At 51.0% G+C, this 21,713-nt stretch overlaps 1 protein-coding gene across 1 annotated transcript in view; it reads right to left on the reverse strand.

Annotated features, from left to right (window-relative positions):
• The window catches only part of myo15aa (myosin XVAa), a 197,368-nt gene that overhangs the window by 34,165 nt on the left and 141,490 nt on the right, over window positions 1-21,713 (reverse strand). The window contains exons 39-42 of the mRNA XM_029747703.1: window positions 21,543-21,666; window positions 20,571-20,686; window positions 18,451-18,586; window positions 17,025-17,140 (exon numbers count right to left, since the gene is read on the reverse strand). Of these exons, the coding sequence (XP_029603563.1) occupies window positions 17,025-17,140; window positions 18,451-18,586; window positions 20,571-20,686; window positions 21,543-21,666 (492 nt within the window). The remainder of the gene's footprint in view (window positions 1-17,024; window positions 17,141-18,450; window positions 18,587-20,570; window positions 20,687-21,542; window positions 21,667-21,713) is intronic.

Raw genomic sequence — 21,713 nt, forward strand, 5'->3', positions numbered from 1 at the left:
ACCTCAACCCAACACCTAGCGACCTCAACCCAACACCTAGAGACCTCAACCCAACACCTAGAGACCTACACCTAGAGACCTCACCCAACACCTAGAGACCAACACCTATAGACCTCACCCAACACCTAGAGACCTCAACCCAACACCTAGAGACCTCAACCCAACACCTAGAGACCTCAACCCAACACCTAGAGACCCAACACCTAGAGACCTCAACCCAACACCTAGAGACATCAACCCAACACCTAGAGACCTCAACCCAACATCTAAGACCTCAACCCACACCTAGAGACCTCAACCCAACACCTAGAGACCTCAACCCACACCTAGAGAACCTCAACCCAACACCTAGAGACCTCAACCCAACACCTAAGACCTCAACCCAACACCTAGAGAACCTCACAATCAACACCTAGAGACCAACACCTAGAGACCTCAACCCAACACCTAGAGACCTCAACCCAACACCTAGAGACCTCAACCCAACACCTAGAGACCTCAACCCAACATCTAGAGACCAACACCTAGAGACCTCAACCCAACATCTAGAGACTTCAACCCAACACCTAGAGACCAACACCTAGAGACCTCAACCCAACACCTAGAGACCGCAACCCAACACCTAGAGACCAACACCTAGAGACCTCAACCCAACACCTAGAGACCTCAACCCAACACCTAGCGACCTCAACCCAACACCTAGAGACCTCAACCCAACACCTAGAGACCTACACCTAGAGACCTCAACCCAACACCTAGAGACCAACACCTAGAGACCTCAACCCAACACCTAGAGACCTCAAATCAACACCTAGAGACCTCAACCCACCACCTAGAGCCCAAAACCTAGAGACCTCAACCCAACACCTAGAGACCACAACCCAACACCTGGAGACCAACACCTAGAGACATCAACCCAACACCTAAAGACCTCAACCCAACACCTAGAGACCTCAACCCAACACCTAGAGACCTCAACCCAACACCTAGTGACCTCAACCCAACACCTAGAGACCTCAACCCAACACCTAGAGACCAACACCTAGAGACCTCAACCCAACACCTAGAGACCTCAACCCAAAACCTAGAGACCTCAACCCAACACCTAGAGACCTCAACCCAACACCTAGAGACCTCAACCCAACACCTAGAGACCTCAAATCAACACCTAGAGACCTCAACCCACCACCTAGAGACCAACACCTAGAGACCTCAACCCAACACCTAGAGACCTCAACCCAACACCTAGAGACCTCAACCCAACACCTAGAGACCACAACCCAACACCTAGAGACCTCAACCCAACACCTAGAGACCTCAACCCAACACCTAGAGACCTCAACCCACCACCTAGAGACCAACACCTAGAGACCTCAACCCAACACCTAGAGACCTCAACCCAACACCTAGAGACCTCAACCCAACACCTAGAGACCTCAACCCACCCACCCTAGAGACCTCAACCCAACACCTAGAGACCTCAACCCACCACCTAGAGACCAACACCTAGAGACCTCAACCCAACACCTAGAGACCTCAACCCAACACCTTGATACCTCAACCCAACACCTAGAGACCTCAAACCCAACACTAGAGACCTCAACCCAACACCTAGAGACCTCAACCCAACACCTAGAGACCACCTCAACCCAACACCTAGAAGACGAACACCTAGAGACCCGTCAACCCAACACCTAGAGACCTCAACCCAACACCTAGCGACCTCAACCCAACACCTAGAGACCTCAACCCAACACCTAGAGACCTACACCTAGAGACCTCAACCCAACACCTAGAGACCAACACCTAGAGACCTCAACCCAACACCTAGAGACCTCAACCCAACACCTAGAGACCTCAACCCAACACCTAGAGACCTCAACCAACACCTAGAGACCCAACACCTAGAGACCGTCAACCCAACACCTAGAGACCAACACCTAGAGACCTCAACCCAACACCTAGCAACCTCAACCCAAACACCTAGAGAGACACACACCTAGAGACCTCAACCCAACACCTAGAGACCTCAACCCACCCTAGAGACCTCAACCCAACACCTAGATGACCTCAACCCAACACCTAGAGACCTCACCCAACACCTAGAGAACCTCAACCCACACCTAGAGACCTCAAATCAACACCTAGAGACCAACACCTAGAGACCTCAACCCAACACCTAGAGACCTCAACCCAACACCTAGAGACCTCAACCCAACACCTAGACCTCAACCCAACACCTAGAGACCAACACCTAGAGACCTCAACCCAACACCTAGAGACCACAACCCAACACCTAGAGACCAACACCTAGAGACCTCAACCCAAAACCTAGAGACCTCAACCCAACACCTAGAGACCAACACCTAGAGACCTCAACCCAACACCTAGAGACCTCAACCCAACACCTAGCGACCTCAACCCAACACCTAGAGACCTCAACCCAACACCTAGAGACCTACACCTAGAGACCTCAACCCAACACCTAGAGACCAACACCTAGAGACCTCAACCCAACACCTAGAGACCTCAACCCAACACCTAGAGACCTCAACCCAACACCTAGAGACCACACCTAGAGACCTCAACCCAACACCTAGAGACCTCAACCCAACACCTAGAGACCAACACCTAGAGACCTCAACCCAACACCTAGAGACCTCAACCCAACACCTAGAGACCTCAACCCAACATCTAGAGACCTCAACCCAACACCTAGAGACCTCAACCCAACCCCTAGAGACCTCAACCCAACACCTAGAGACCAACACCTAAAGACCTCAACCCACCTAGAGACCTCAACCCAACACCTAGAGACCAACACCTAGAGACCTCAACCCAACACCTAGAGACCTCAACCCAACACCTAGCGACCTCAACCCAACACCTAGAGACCTCAACCCAACACCTAGAGACCTACACCTAGAGACCTCAACCCAACACCTAGAGACCAACACCTAGAGACCTCAACCCAACACCTAGAGACCACAACCCAACACCTAGAGACCAACACCTAGAGACCTCAACCCAACACCTAGAGACCTCAACCCAACACCTAGAGACCTCAACCCACCACCTAGAGACCAACACCTAGAGACCTCAACCCAACACCTAGAGACCACAAACCCAACACCTAGAGACCAACAACTAGAGACCTCAACCCAACACCTAGAGACCTCAACCCAACACCTAGAGACCTCAACCCAACACCTAGAGACCAACACCTAGAGACCTCAACCCAACACCTATAGACCTCAACCCAACACGTAGAGACCAACACCTAGAGACCTCAACCCAACACCTAGAGACCTCAACCCACACCTAGAGACCTCAACCCAACACCTAGAGACCTCAACCCAAAACCTAGAGACCAACACCTAGAGACCTCAACCCAACACCTAGAGACCTCAACCCAACACCTAGAGACCTCAACCCAACACCTAGCGACATCAACCCAACACCTAGAGACCTCAACCCAACACCTAGAGACCTCAACCCAACACCTAGAGACCTCAACCCAACACCTAGAGACCTCAACCCAACACCTAGAGACCTCAGCTCAACACCTAGAGACCTACACCTAGAGACCTCAACCCAACACCTAGCGACCTCAACCCAACACCTAGAGACCTCAACCCAACACCTAGAGACCTCAACCCAACACCTGCATACCTCAACCCAACACCTTGATACCTCAACCCAACACCTAGAGACCTCAACCCAACACCTAGAGACCTCAACCCAACACCTAGAGACCTCAACCCAACACCTAGAGACCAACACCTAGAGACCTCAACCCAACACCTAGAGACCTCAACCCAACACCTAGAGACCTCAACCCAACATCTAGAGACCTCAACCCAACACCTAGAGACCTCAACCCAACACCTAGAGACCTCAACCCAACACCTAGAGACCTCAACCCACCACCTAGAGACCAACACCTAGAGACCTCAACCCAACACCTAGAGACCTCAACCCAACACCTAGAGACCTCAACCCAACACCTAGAGACCTCAACCCACCACCTAGAGACCTCAACCCAACACCTAGAGACCTCAACCCACCACCTAGAGACCAACACCTAGAGACCTCAACCCAACACCTAGAGACCTCAACCCAACACCTTGATACCTCAACCCAACACCTAGAGACCTCAACCCAACACCTAGAGACCTCAACCCAACACCTAGAGACCTCAACCCAACACCTAGAGACCTCAACCCAACACCTAGAGACGAACACCTAGAGACCTCAACCCAACACCTAGAGACCTCAACCCACCTAGCGACCTCAACCCAACACCTAGAGACCTCAACCCAACACCTAGAGACCTACACCTAGAGACCTCAACCCAACACCTAGAGACCAACACCTAGAGACCTCAACCCAACACCTAGAGACCTCAACCCAACACCTAGAGACCTCAACCCACACCTAGAGACCTCAACCCAACACCTAGAGACCAACACCTAGAGACCTCAACCCAACACCTAGAGACATCAACCCAACACCTAGAGACCTCAACCCAACATCTAGAGACCTCAACCCAACACCTAGAGACCTCAACCCAACACCTAGAGACCTCAACCCAACACCTAAGACCTCAACCCAACACTAGCGACCTCAACCCAACACCTAGAGACCTCAACCCAACACCTAGAGACCTCAATCAACACCTAGAGACCAACACCTAGAGACCTCAACCCAACACCTAGAGACCTCAACCCAACACCTAGAGACCTCACCCAACACCTAGAGACCTCAACCCAACCCTAGAGACCAACACCTAGAGACCTCAACCCAACATCTAGAGACTTCAACCCAACACTAGAGACCAACACCTAGAGACCTCACCCAACACCTAGAGACCTCAACCCAACACCTAGAGACCAACACCTAGAGACCTCAACCCAACACCTAGAGACCTCAACCCAACACCTAGAGACCTCAACCCAACACCTAGAGACCTCAACCCAACACCTAGAGACCTACACCTAGAGACCTCAACCCAACACCTAGAGACCAACACCTAGAGACCTCAACCCAACACCTAGAGACCTCAAATCAACACCTAGAGACCTCAACCCACCACCTAGAGCCCAAAACCTAGAGACCTCACCCAACACCTAGAGACCACAACCCAACACCTGGAGACCAACACCTAGAGACATCAACCCAACACCTAAAGACCTCAACCCAACACCTAGAGACCTCAACCAACACCTAGAGACCTCAACCCAACCCCTAGTGACCTCAACCCAACACCTAGAGACCTCAACCCAACACCTAGAGACCAACACCTAGAGACCTCACCCAACACCTAGAGACCTCAACCCAAAACTAGAGACCTCAACCCAACACCTAGAGACCTCAACCCAACACCTAGGACGAACTCAACCCAACACCTAGAGACCTCAAATCACACCTAGGAGACCTCAACCCACCACCTAGAGACCACACCTAGAGACCTCAACCCAACACCTAGAGACCTCAACCCAACACCTAGAGACCTCAACCCAACACCTAGAGACCACAACCCAACACCTAGAGACCTCTAACCCAACACCTAGAGACCTCAACCCAACACCTAGAGACCTCAACCCCACACCATAGAGACCAACACCTAGAGACCTCAACCCAACACCTAGAGACCTCAACCCAACACCTAGAGACCATCAACCCAACACCTAGAGACCTCAACCCACACCTAGAGACCTCAACCCAACACCTAGAGACCCTCAACCCACCACTAGAGACCAACACCTAGAGACCTCAACCCAACACCTAGAGACCTCAACCCAACACCTTGATACCTCAACCCAACACCTAGAGACCTCAACCCAACCCTAGAGACCATACAACACACAACACCTAGAGCCTCAACCCAACACCTAGAACCTCAACCCCAACACCTAGAGACGAACACCTAGAGACCTCAACCCAACACCTAGAGACCATCAACCCAACACCTAGCGACCCTCAACCCAACACCTAGAGACCTCAACCCAACACTAGAGACCTACACCTAGAGACCTCAACCCAAACACTAGAGACCAACACCTAGAGACCTCAACCCAACACCTAGAGACCTCAACCCAACACCTAGAGACCTCAACCCAACACCTAGAGACCTCAAACCAACACCTAGAGACCAACACCTAGAGACCTCAACCCAACACCTAGAGACATCAACCCAACACCTAGAGACCTCAACCAACATCTAGAGACCTCAACCCAACACCTAGAGACCTCAACCCAACACCTAGAGACCTCAACCCAACACCTAGAGACCTCAACCCAACACCTAGAGACCTCAACCCAACACCTAGAGACCTCAACCCAACACCTAGAGACCTCAAATCAACACCTAGAGACCAACACCTAGAGACCTCAACCCAACACCTAGAGACCTCAACCCAACACCTAGAGACCTCAACCCAACACCTAGAGACCTCAACCCAACACCTAGAGACCTCAACCCAACACCTAGAGACCAACACCTAGAGACCTCAACCCAACATCTAGAGACCACAACCCAACACCTAGAGACCAACACCTAGAGACCTCAACCCAACACCTAGAGACCTCAACCCAACACCTAGAGACCAACACCTAGAGACCTCAACCCAACACCTAGAGACCTCAACCCAACACCTAGCGACCTCAACCCAACACCTAGAGACCTCAACCCAACACCTAGAGACCTACACCTAGAGACCTCAACCCAACACCTAGAGACCAACACCTAGAGACCTCAACCCAACACCTAGAGACCTCAAATCAACACCTAGAGACCTCAACCCACCACCTAGAGCCCAAAACCTAGAGACCTCAACCCAACACCTAGAGACCACAACCCAACACCTGGAGACCAACACCTAGAGACATCAACCCAACACCTAGAGACCTCAACCCAACACCTAAAGACCTCAACCCAACACCTAGAGACCTCAACCCAACACCCAGTGACCTCAACCCAACACCTAGAGACCTCAACCCAACACCTAGAGACCAACACCTAGAGACCTCAACCCAACACCTAGAGACCTCAACCCAAAACCTAGAGACCTCAACCCAACACCTAGAGACCTCAACCCAACACCTAGAGACCTCAACCCAACACCTAGAGACCTCAAATCAACACCTAGAGACCTCAACCCCAGCCACACTAGAGACTCAACCCAACACCTAGAGACCTCAACCCAACACCTAGAGACCTCAACCCAACACCTAGAGACCTCAACCCAACACCTAGAGACCACAACCCAACACCTAGACACCAACACCTAGAGACCTCAACCCAACACCTAGAGCCCTCAACCCAACACCTAGAGACCTCAACTCAACACCTAGAGACCTCAACCCAACACCTAGAGACCTCAACCCAACACCTAGCGACCTCAACCCAACACCTAGAGACCTCAACCCAACACCTAGAGACCTCAACCCAACACCTAGAGACCTCAACCAAACACCTAGAGACCTCAACCAAACACCTAGAGACCTCAGCTCAACACCTAGAGACCTACACCTAGAGACCTCAACCCAACACCTAGCGACCTCAACCCAACACCTAGAGACCTCAACCCAACACCTAGAGACCTCAACCCAACACCTGCATACCTCAACCCAACACCTTGATACCTCAACCCAACACCTAGAGACCTCAACCCAACACCTAGAGACCTCAACCCAACACCTAGAGACCTCAACCCAACACCTAGAGACCTCAACCCAACACCTAGAGACCTCAACCCAACACCTAGAGACCTCAACCCAACACCTAGAGACCTCAACCCAACACCTAGCGACCTCAACCCAACACCTAGAGACCTCAACCCAACACCTAGAGACCTCAACCCAACACCTAGAGACCTCAACCCAACACCTAGAGACCTCAGCTCAACACCTAGAGACCTACACCTAGAGACCTCAACCCAACACCTAGCGACCTCAACCCAACACCTAGAGACCTCAACCCAACATCTAGAGACCTCAACCCAACACCTTTAGACCTCAACCCAACACCTAGAGACCTCAACCCAACACCTAGAGACCAACACCTAGAGACCTCAACCCAACACCTAGAGACCTCAACCCAACACCTAGCGACCTCAACCCCAACACCTAGAGACCTCAAACCCAACACCTAGAGACCTACACCTAAGAGACCTCAACCCAACACCTAGAGACCAACACCTAGAGAACCTCAACCCAACACCTAGAGACCTCAATCACACCTAGAGACCTCAACCCACCACCTAGAGCCCCAAAACCTAGAGACATCAACCCAACACCTAGAGACCACAACCCAACACCTGGAGACCACACCTAGAGACATCAACCCAACACCTAGAGACCTCAACCAACACTACAGACCTCCAACCCAACACCTAGAGACCTCAACCCAACACCCAGTGACCTCAACCCAACACCTAGAGACCTCAACCCAACACCTAGAGACCAACACCTAGAGACCTCAACCCAACACCTAGAGACCTCAACCCAAAACCTAGAGACCTCAACCCAACACCTAGAGACCTCAACCCAACACCTAGAGACCTCAACCAACACTAGAGACCTCAAATCAACACCTAGAGACCTCAACCCACCACCTAGAGACCAACACCTAGAGACCTCAACCCAACACCTAGAGACCTCAACCCAACACCTAGAGACCTCAACCCAACACCTAGAGACCACAACCCAACACCTAGACACCCAACACCTAGAGACCTCAACCCAACACCTAGAGCCCTCAACCCAACACCTAGAGACCTCAACTCAACACCTAGAGACCTCAAACCCAACACCTAGAGACCTCAACCCAACACCTAGCGACCTCAACCCAACCTAGAGACCTCAACCCAACACCTAGAGACCAACCCAACACTAGAGACCTCAACCAAACCTAGAGACCTCAACCAAACACCTAGACCTCAGCTCAACACCTAGAGACCTACACCTAAGACCTCAACCCAACACCTGCGACCCAACCCAACACCTAGAGACCTCAACCCAACACCTAGAGACCTCAACCCAACACCTGCATACCTCAACCCAACACCTTGATACCTCAACCCAACACCTAGAGACCTCAACCCAACACCTAGAGACCTCAACCCAACACCTAAGACCTCAACCCAACACCTAGAGACCTCAACCCAACACGAGACCTCAACCCAACACCTAGAGACCTCAACCCAACACCTAGAGACCAACCCAAACACCTAGAGACCTCAACCCAACACCTAGAGACCTCAACCCACAACCTAGCGACCTCAACACCACACCTAGAGACCTCAACCCAAAACCTAGAGACCTCAACCCAAACACCTAGAGACCTCAACCCAACACCTAGAGACCTCAGCTCAACACCTAGAGACCAACACCTAGAGACCTCAACCCAACACCTAGCGACCCTCAACCCAACACCTAGAGACCATCAACCCAACATCTAGAGACCTCAACCCAAACCTTAGACCTCACCCAACACCTAGAGACCTCAACCCAACAACCTAGAGACCTCAACCCAACACCTAGAGACCTCAACCCAACACCTAGAGACCTCAACCCAACACCTAGAGACCTCAACCCAACACCTAGAGACCTCAACCCAACACCTAGAGACCTCAACCCAACACCTAGAGACCAAACCTAGAGACCTCAACCCAAAACCTAGAGACCTCAACCCAAACACCTAGCGACCTCAACCCAACACCTAGAGACCTCAACCCAACACCTAGAGGACTCAACCCTAACACCTAGAGACCAACACCTACGAGACCTCAACCACCCTAGAGACCACAACCCAACACCTAGAGACCAACATCTCTAGAGACCTCAACCCAACACCTAGAGACCTCAACCCAACACCTAGAGACCTCAACCCACCACCTAGAGACCAAACACCTAGAGACCAACACCTAGAGACCTCACCCAACACTAGAGACCTCAACCCCACCACCTAGAGACCTCAACCCAACACCTAGAGACCACAACCCAAACCACCTAGAGGACCAACACCTAGAGACCTCAACCCAACACCTAGAGACCACACCCAACACCTAGAGACCAACACCTAGAGACCTCAACCCAACACCTAGAGACCTCAACCAACAACTAGAGACCTCAACCCAACACCTAGAGACCAACACCTAGAGACCTCAACCCAACAACCTAGAGGAACTCAACCCAACACCTAGAGACCTCAACCCAAACACCTAGAGACCCTCAACCCAACACCTAGAGACCAAACACCTAGAGACCTCAACCCAAAACCTAGAGACCTCAACCCAACACCTAGAGACCAACACCTAGACCTCAACCCAACACTAGAGACCTCAACCCAACACCTAGAGACCTCAACCCAAAACCTAGAGACCTCAACCCAACACCTAGCGACCTCAACCCAACACCTAGAGACCTCAACCCAACACCTAGAGACCTCAACCCAACACCTAGAGACCTCAACCCAACACCTAGAGACCTCAACCCAACACCTAGAGACCTCAGCTCAACACCTAGAGACCTACACCTAGAGACCTCAACCCAACACCTAGCGACCTCAACCCAACACCTAGAGACCTCAACCCAACACCTAGAGACCTCAACCCAACACCTGCATACCTCAACCCAACACCTTGATACCTCAACCCAACACCTAGAGACCTCAACCCAACACCTAGAGACCTCAACCCAACACCTAGAGACCAACACCTAGAGACCTCAACCCAACACCTAGAGACCTCAACCCAAACACCTAGAGACCAACACCTAGAGACCTCAACCCACAACCCTAGAGTCCTCAACCCAACACTAGACCTCAACCAACACCTAGAGACCTCAACCCAACACCTAGAGACCTCAACCCAACACCTAGAGACCTCAACCCAACATCTAGAGACCTCAACCCAACACCTAGAGACCTCAACCCAACACCTAGAGACCAACACCTAGAGACCTCAACCCAACACCTAGAGACCTCAACCCAACACCTAGAGTCCAACACCTAGAGACCTCAACCCAACATCTAGAGACCTCAACCCAACACCTAGAGACCTCAACCCAACACCTAGAGTCCAACACCTAGAGACCTCAACCCAACACCTAGAGACCACAACCCAACACCTAGAGACCAACACCTAGAGACCTCAACCCAACACCTAGAGACCTCAACCCAACACCTAGCGACCTCAACCAAACACCTAGAGACCTCAACCCAACACCTAGAGACCTACACCTAGAGACCTCAACCCAACACCTAGAGACCAACACCTAGAGACCTCAACCCAACACCTAGAGACCACAACCCAACACCTAGAGACCAACACCTAGAGACCTCAACCCAACACCTAGAGACCTCAACCCAACACCTAGAGACCTCAACCCAACACCTAGAGACCTCAACCCACCACGTAGAGACCAACACCTAGAGACCTCAACCCAACACCTAGAGACCACAACCCAACACCTAGAGACCAACACCTAGAGACCTCAACCCAACACCTAGAGACCTCAACCCAACACCTAGAGACCTCAACCCAACACCTAGAGACCTCAACCCAACACCTAGAGACCTCAACCCAACACCTAGAGACCTCAAACCCAACACCTAGAGACCTCAGCTCAACACCTAGAGACCTACACCTAGAGACCTCAACCCAACACCTAGCGACCTCAACCCAACACCTAGAGACCTCAACCCAACACCTGGATACCTCAACCCAACACCTTGATACCTCAACCCAACACCTAGAGACCTCAACCCAACACCTAGAGACCTCAACCCAACACCTAGAGACCAACACCTAGAGACCTCAACCCAACACCTAGAGACCTCAACCCAACACCTAGAGACCAACACCTAGAGACCTCAACCCAACACCTAGAGTCCTCAACCCAACACCTAGAGACCTCAACCCAACATCTAGAGACCTCAACCCAACACCTTTAGACCTCAACCCAACACCTAGAGACCTCAACCCAACATCTAGAGACCTCAACCCAACACCTAGAGACCTCAACCCAACACCTAGAGACCTCAACCCAACACCTAGAGACCTCAACCCAACACCTAGAGACCTCAACCCAACACCTAGAGACCTCAACCCAACACCTAGAGACCAACACCTAGAGACCTCAACCCAACACCTAGAGACCTCAACCCAACACCTAGAGACCTCAACCCACCACCTAGAGACCAACACCTAGAGACCAACACCTAGAGACCTCAACCCAACACCTAGAGACCTCAACCCAACACCTAGAGACCTCAACCCAACACCTAGAGACCAACACCTAGAGACCTCAACCCAACATCTAGAGACCACAACCCAACACCTAGAGACCAACACCTAGAGACCTCAACCCAACACCTAGACACCTCAACCCAACACCTAGAGACCTCAACCCACAGCCTAGAGACCAACACCTAGAGACCAACACCTAGAGACCTCAACCCAACACCTAGAGACCTCAACCCAACACCTAGAGACCTCAACCCAACACCTAGAGACCACAACCCAACACCTAGAGACCAACACCTAGAGACCTCAACCCAACACCTATAGACCACAACCCAACACCTAGAGACCAACACCTAGAGACCTCAACCCAACACCTAGAGACCTCAACCCAACACCTAGAGACCTCAACCCAACACCTAGAGACCTCAACCCAACACCTAGAGACCTCAACCCAACACCTAGCGACCTCAACCCAACACCTAGAGACCCTCACACCCCAACACCTAGAGACCTCAACCCAACACACTAGAGACCTCAACCCAACACCTAGAGACCTCAACCCAACACCTAGAGACCTCAACCCAACACCTAGAGACCTCAGCTCAACACCTAGAGACCTACACCTAGAGACCTCAACCCAACACCTAGCGACCTCAACCCAACACCTAGAGACCTCAACCCAACATCTAGAGACCTCAACCCAACACCTTTAGACCTCAACCCAACACCTAGAGACCTCAACCCAACATCTAGAGACCTCAACCCAACACCTAGAGACCTCAACCCAACACCTAGAGACCTCAACCCAACACCTAGAGACCTCAACCCAACACCTAGAGACCTCAACCCAACACCTAGAGACCTCAACCCAACACCTAGAGACCAACACCTAGAGACCTCAACCCAACACCTAGAGACCTCAACCCAACACCTAGCGACCTCAACCCAACACCTAGAGACCTCAACCCAACACCTAGAGACCTACACCTAGAGACCTCAACCCAACACCTAGAGACCAACACCTAGAGACCTCAACCCAACACCTAGAGACCACAACCCAACACCTAGAGACCAACACCTAGAGACGTCAACCCAACACCTAGAGACCTCAACCCAACACCTAGAGACCAACACCTAGAGACCTTAACCCAACACCTAGAGACCACAACCCAACACCTCGAGACCAACACCTAGATACCTCAACCCAACACCTAGAGACCTCAACCCAACACCTAGAGACCAACACCTAGAGACCTCAACCCAACACCTAGCGACCTCAACCCAACACCTAGAGGCCTCAACCCAACACCTAGAGGCCTCAACCCAACACCTAGAGACCTCAACCCAACACCTAGAGACCTCAACCCAACACCTTGATACCTCAACCCAACACCTAGAGACCTCAACCCAACACCTAGAGACCTCAAACCAAACACAGAGACCAACCCCCTAGAGGACCTCAACCCAACACCTAGAGACCTCAACCCAAACACCTAGCAGACACCTCGAGACCTACCAACACCTAGAGACCTCAAACCCAACACCTAGAGACCTCAACCCAACACCTAGAGACCTCAACCCAACACCTACAGACCAACACCTAGAGACCTCAACGCAACACCTAGAGACCACAACCCAACACCTAGAGACCTCAACCCAACACCTAGAGACCTCGACCCAACACCTAGAGACCTCAACCCAACACCCAGAGAACTCAACCCAACACCTAGAGACCTCAACCCAAAACCTAGAGACCTCAACCCAACACCTAGAGACCAACACCTAGAGACCTCAACCCAACACCTAGAGACCTCAACCCAACACCTAGAGACCTCAACCCAACACCTAGAGACCAACACCTAGAGACCTCAACACAACATCTAGAGACCACAACCCAACACCTAGAGACCAACACCTAGAGACCTCAACCCAACACCTAGAGACCAACACCTAGAGACCTCAACCCAACACCTAGAGACCTCAACCCAACACCTAGCGACCTCAACCCAACACCTAGAGACCTCAACCCAACACCTAGAGACCTACACCTAGAGACCTCAACCCAACACCTAGAGACCAACACCTAGAGACCTCACCCAACACCTAGAGACCACAACCCAACACCTAGAGACCAACACCTAGAGACCTCAACCCAACACCTAGAGACCTCAACCCAACACCTAGAGACCTCAACCCACCACCTAGAGACCAACACATAGAGACCTCAACCCAACACCTAGAGACCACAACCCAACACCAAGAGACCAACACCTAGAGACCTGAACCCAACACCTAGAGACCTCAACCCAACACCTAGCGACCTCAACCCAACACCTAGAGACCAACACCTAGAGACCTCAACCCAACACCTAGCGACCTCAACCCAACACCTAGAGGCCTCAACCCAACACCTAGAGACCTCAACCCAACACCTAGAGACCTCAACCCAACACCTAGAGACCTCAACCCAACACCTAGAGACCTCAAACCCAACACCTATAGACACACCTAGAAGACCTCAACCCAACACCTAGAAACCTCAACCCAACACCTAGAGACCAACACCTAGAGACCTCAACCCAACACCTAGAGACCTCAACCCAACACCTAGAGACCTCAACCCAACACCTAGAGACCTCAACCCAACACCTAGAGACCTCAACCAACACCTAGAGACCAACACCTAGAGACCTCAACCCAACACCTAGAGACCACAACCCCAACACCTAGAGACCTCAACCCAACACCTAGAGACCTCGACCCAACACCTAGAGACCTCAACCCAACACCTAGAGACCTCAACCCAACACCTAGAGACCAACACCTAGAGACCTCAACCCAACACCTAGAGACCTCAACCCAACACCTAGAGACCACAACCCAACACCTAGAGACCTCAACCCAACACCTAGAGACCTCGACCCAACACCTAGAGACCTCAACCCACCACCTAGAGATCACAACCCAACACCTAGAGACCTCAACCCAACACCTAGAGACCTCGACCCAACACCTAGAGACCTCAACCCACCACCTAGAGACCACCACCTAGAGACCTCAACCCAACACCTAGAGACCACAACCCAACACCTCGAGACCAACACCTAGAGACCTCAACCCAACACCTAGAGACCAACACCTAGAGACCTCAACCCAACACCTAGCGACCTCAACCCAACACCTAGAGGCCTCAACCCAACACCTAGAGGCCTCAACCCAACGCCTAGAGACCTCAACCCAACACCTAGAGACCTCAACCCAACACCTTGATACCTCAACCCAACACCTAGAGACCTCAACCCAACACCTAGAGACCTCAACCCAACACCTAGAGACCAACACCTAGAGACCTCAACCCAACACCTAGAGACCTCAACCCAACATCTACAGACCAACACCTAGAGACCTCAACCCAACACCTAGAGACCTCAACCCAACACCTAGAGACCTCAACCCAACACCTAGAGACCTCAACCCAACACCTAGAGACCAACACCTAGAGACCTCAACGCAACACCTAAAGACCACAACCCAACACCTAGAGACCTCAACCCAACACCTAGAGACCTCGACCCAACACCTAGAGACCTCAACCCAACACCTAGAGAACTCAACCCAACACCTAGAGACCTCAACCCAACACCTAGAGACCTCAACCCAACACCTAGAGACCTCGACCCAACACCTAGAGACCTCAACCCAACACCTAGAGAACTCAACCCAACACCTAGAGACCTCAACCCAACACCTAGAGACCTCAACCCAACACCTAGAGACCAACACCTAGAGACCTCAACCCAACACCTAGAGACCACAACCCAACACCTAGAGACCAACACCTAGAGACCTCAACCCAACACCTAGAGACCTCAACCCAACACCTAGAGACCAACACCTAGAGACCTCAACCCAACACCTAGAGACCTCAACCCAACACCTAGAGACCAACACCTAGAGACCTCAACCCAACACCTAGAGACCTCAACCCAACACGTAGAGACCAACACCTAGAGACCTCAACCCAACACCTAGAGACCTCAACCCAACACCTAGAGACCTCAACCCAACACCTAGAGACCAACACCTAGAGACCTCAACCAACACCTAGAGACCACAACCCAACACCTCGAGACCAACACCTAGAGACCTCAACCCAACACCTAGAGACCTCAACCCAACACCTAGCGACCTCAACCAAACACCTAGAGACCTCAACCCAACACCTAGAGACCTACACCTAGAGACCTCAACCCAACACCTAGAGACCAACACCTAGAGACCTCAACCCAACACCTAGAGACCACAACCCAACACCTAGAGACCAACACCTAGAGACCTCAACCCAACACCTAGAGACCTCAACCCAACACTAGAGACCAACACCTAGAGACCTCAACCCAACACCTAGAGACCTCAACCCAACACCTAGAGACCAACACCTAGAGACCTCAACCCAACACCTAGAGACCTCAACCCAACACGTAGAGACCAACACCTAGAGACCTCAACCCAACACCTAGAGACCTCAACCCAACACCTAGTGACCTCAACCCAACACCTAGAGACCAACACCTAGAGACCTCAACCCAACACCTAGAGACCTCAACCCAGCACCTAGCGACCTCAACCCAACAGCTAGCGACCTTGAATGGCGTAATGGGTTGTGTTGCCAGTCGCTGGACCCGGTTTGGTGTTCTGGGTGGAGCTTCCCCAGATATAGCTATGGTATATAGGCTCACACACACACACACACACACACACACACACACTCACCGAGGCAGGGAAGAGTCGTGAGAAATATATTTCCCAGGAGTCTCTGGCCGTCGTCACGATTTTCTTCTTCAGACTCTCGTCCTGTGTGCCGCCATCCTGGCCCACCTGGTTCTCCACTACACACACACACACACACACACACACACACACACACACACACACACACACACACACACACACACACACACACACACACAGAGTAATGATTGTTATAATAGTTTGTGGTGTTTCACGGTGGTTTGAGATTTTTCGTGATGTTTTGTTGTGGTTTGATGGTGTTTTGTGGTGGTTTGTTGTGGTTTGATGGTGTTTTGTGATAGTTTGATGGTGTTTTGTTGTGGTTTGTTGTGGTTTGATGGTGTTTTGTTGTGGTTTGATGGTGTTTTGTTGTGGTTTGTTGTGGTTTGATGGTGTTTTGTGGTGGTTTGATGGTGTTTTGTTGTGGTTTGTTGTGGTTTGATGGTGTTTGTGATGGTTTGATGGTGTTTTGTTTTGGTTTGTTGTGGTTTGATGGTGTTTTGTTGTGGTTTGTTGTGGTTTGATGGTGTTTTTTGGTGGTTTGAGGGTGTTTTGTTGTGGTTTGTTGTGGTTTGATGGTGTTTTGTTGTGGTTTGTTGTGGTTTGATGGTGTTTTGTGGTGGTTTGATGGTGTTTTGTTTTGGTTTGTTGTGGTTTGATGGTGTTTTGTGGTGGTTTGATGGTGTTTTGTTGTGGTTTGTTGTGGTTTGATGGTGTTTTGTGATGGTTTGATGGTGTTTTGTTGTGGTTTGTTGTGGTTTGATGGTGTTTTGTGATGGTTTGATGGTGTTTTGTTGTGGTTTGTTGTGGTTTGATGGTGTTTTGTTGTGGTTTGATGGTGTTTTTTGGTGGTTTGAGGGTGTTTTGTTGTGGTTTGTTGTGGTTTGATGGTGTTTTGTTGTGGTTTGTTGTGGTTTGATGGTGTTTTGTGGTGGTTTGATGGTGTTTTGTTTTGGTTTGTTGTGGTTTGATGGTGTTTTGTTGTGGTTTGTTGTGGTTTGATGGTGGTTTGTGGTGGTTTGATGGTGTTTTGTAGTGGTTTGTTGTGGTTTGATGGTGTTTTGTGGTGGTTTGATGGTGTTTTGTAGTGGTTTGTTGTGGTTTGATGGTGTTTTGCGGATTGCAGTGTTTTGTGGTGGTTTGATGGTGTTTTGCGGATTGCAGTGTTTTGTGGTGGTTCTAACGGTGGTTTATGGTGTCGTGTGGTGGTTATAATGGTGGGTTCATGGTGTTTTGTGGTGGGATGACGGGGGTTTGTGGTGTTTTGTGGTGGCTTGACGGTGTTTTCTAGTGGTTTATGGTGTGGTGCGGTGGTTATAATGGTGGGTTGTGGTGTTGTGTGGTGGTTCTAAAGGTTCTAACGGTTGGTTGTGGTGTGGTGGTTCTAAAGGTTCTAACGGTTTGGTACCAAACAGAGCCTTCATCGTGATCCTCTCCTCCTGAGTGATGCGGATGCAGGCCTCTGAGAAGGTGTCATGGACTATCTGTCTGAACAGCAGGTCCAGCAGCAGAGGAGTGTTGAAGTTGTCTTTAGGGTAGAACACCTACAGGACCACAACATCAACATGGACAAGATGAGGACTTGGAATAGAATATAAAACTATTGTTCTGTCCTGAGCTCTTTGCTCGGACAAACAATTCATTTAATTGTTCCTATTTGGCTTGAAGGACCATGACTTATTGATACAGTACACCTCCTTCCACGCTACGCTGCGCTACGCTACTGTTAGTGTGTGTACCTCCTTCCACGCTACGCTGCGCTACGCTACTGTTAGTGTGTGTACCTCCTTCCACGCTACGCTGCGCTACGCTACTGTTAGTGTGTGTACCTCCTTCCACGCTACGCTGCGCTACGCTACTGTTAGTGTGTGTACCTCCTTCCACGCTACGCTGCGCTACGCTACTGTTAGTGTGTGTACCTCCTTCCACGCTACGCTGCGCTACGCAACGCTACTGTTAGTGTGTGTACCTCCTTCCACGCTACGCTGCGCTACGCAACGCTACTGTTAGTGTGTGTACCTCCTTCCACGCTACGCTACTGTTAGTGTGTGTCCCTCCTTCCACGCTACGCTACTGTTAGTGTGTGTACCTCCTTCCACGCTACGCTACGCTATGCTACTGTTAGTGTGTGTACCTACTTCCACGCTACGCTACGCTATGCTACGCTACTGTTAGTGTGTGTACCTCCTTCCACGCTACGCTACGCTACGTTACTGTTAGTGTGTGTACCTCCTTCCACGCTACGCTACGCTACTGTTAGTGTGTGTACCTCCTTACATGCTACGCTACGCTACGCTACTGTTAGTGTGTGTACCTCCTTCCACGCTACGCTACGCTACTGTTAGTGTGTGTACCTCCTTCCACTCTACGCTACACTACGCTACGCTACTGTTAGTGTGTGTACCTCCTTCCACGCTATGCTACGCTACGCTACTGTTAGTGTGTGTACCTCCTTCCACGCTACGCTATGCTACTGTTAGTGTGTGTACCTCCTTCAACGCTACGCTACGCTACTGTTAGTGTGTGTACCTCCTTCCACGCTACGCTGCGCTACGCAACGCTACTGTTAGTGTGTGTACCTCCTTCCACGCTACGCTGCGCTACGCAACGCTACTGTTAGTGTGTGTACCTCCTTCCACGCTACGCTACTGTTAGTGTGTGTACCTCCTTCCACGCTACGCTACGCTATGCTACTGTTAGTGTGTGTACCTACTTCCACGCTACGCTACGCTATGCTACGCTACTGTTAGTGTGTGTACCTCCTTCCACGCTACGCTACGCTACGTTACTGTTAGTGTGTGTACCTCCTTCCACGCTACGCTACGCTACTGTTAGTGTGTGTACCTCCTTACATGCTACGCTACGCTACGCTACTGTTAGTGTGTGTACCTCCTTCCACGCTACGCTACGCTACTGTTAGTGTGTGTACCTCCTTCCACTCTACGCTACACTACGCTACGCTACTGTTAGTGTGTGTACCTCCTTCCACGCTATGCTACGCTACGCTACTGTTAGTGTGTGTACCTCCTTCCACGCTACGCTATGCTACTGTTAGTGTGTGTACCTCCTTCAACGCTACGCTACGCTACTGTTAGTGTGTGTACCTCCTTCCACGCTACGCTACGCTACTGTTAGTGTGTGTACCTCCTTCCACTCTACGCTACACTACGCTACGCTACTGTTAGTGTGTGTACCTCCTTCCACGCTATGCTACGCTACGCTACTGTTAGTGTGTGTACCTCCTTCCACGCTACGCTACGCTACGCTACTGTTAGTGTGTGTACCTCCTTCCTCGCTACGCTATGCTACTGTTAGTGTGTGTACCTCCTTCCACGCTACGCTACGCTACTGTTAGTGTGTGTACCTCCATCCACGCTACGGTACGCTAGTGTTAGTGTGTGTACCTCCATCCACGCTACGCTACGCTAGTGTTAGTGTGTGTACCTCCATCCACGCTACGCTACGCTACTGTTAGTGTGGGCCCCTCCTTCCTCAGGTAAATCTCCCAGGGTGTGTTAGTGTGTGTACCTCTTTCCTCAGGTAAATCTTCCAGGGTGTGTTGGTGTAAGTGTAGTGTTCTTCACTGCTCCTGTGGTGAAGTTGGGTCTGGCTGGTCTCTTCCTCTACAGGCAGCTCTCTGGACACTATATATACACACACACACACACACACACACACGCACACACACACACACACACACACACACACACACACACACACACACACACACACACACACACACACACACACACACACACAAACACTGATTGGTTTTTCTACAACAATGAAAATTGTCTGGTTCAGTTCAGATCTGGTTCTGGTTCAGGTCTGGTTCTAGTTCAGGTCTAGTTCTAGTTCAGGTCTGGTTCTAGTTCTAGTTCAGGTCTGGTTCTAGTTCAGATCTGGTTCTAGTTCTAGTTCAGGTCTGGTTCTAGTTCAGGATCTAGTTCAGGTCTGGTTCTAGTTCTAGTTCAGGTCTGGTTCTAGTTCAGGTCTGGTTCTAGTTCAGATCTGGTTCTAGTTATAGTTCAGGTCTGGTTCTAGTTCAGGATCTAGTTCAGGTCTGGTTCTAGTTCAGGTCTGGTTCTAGTTCAGGTCTGGTTCTTGTTCTAGTTCAGGTCTGGTTCTAGTTCAGGTCTGGTTCTAGTTCAAGTCTGGTTCTAGTTCAGGTCTGGTTCTAGTTCACGTCTTGTTCTAGTTCAGGTCTGGTTCTAGTTCAAGTCTGGTTCTAGTTCAGGTCTGGTTCTAGTTCACGTCTTGTTCTAGTTCAGGTCTGGTTCTAGTTCAGGTCTGGTTCTAGTTCTAGTTCAAGTCTTGTTCTAGTTCACGTCTTGTTCTAGTTCAGGTCTGGTTCTAGTTCAGGTCTGGTTCTTGTTCTAGTTCAGGTCTGGTTCTAGTTCAGGTCTGGTTCTAGTTCAAGTCTGGTTCTAGTTCAGGTCTGGTTCTAGTTCACGTCTTGTTCTAGTTCACGTCTTGTTCTAGTTCAGGTCTGGTTCTGACCTGGTGGGGGGAGGGGGCTGCTGTGGGAGTCGGCTAGGGCAGGTGGGCGGGGTTTGGTTGCCTTGGTGACTTTGGATCCACCCTCCTCCCTTGGTTCCCGAGGCGCCGCCGGAGAGAAAGACTTCTGTGAGAGAGAGAGAGAGAGAGAGAGAGAGAGAGAGAGAGAGAGAG

Source organism: Salmo trutta, unplaced genomic scaffold, assembly GCF_901001165.1.
Source record: "Salmo trutta unplaced genomic scaffold, fSalTru1.1, whole genome shotgun sequence".
NCBI classification, from domain to species: domain Eukaryota; kingdom Metazoa; phylum Chordata; class Actinopteri; order Salmoniformes; family Salmonidae; genus Salmo; species Salmo trutta.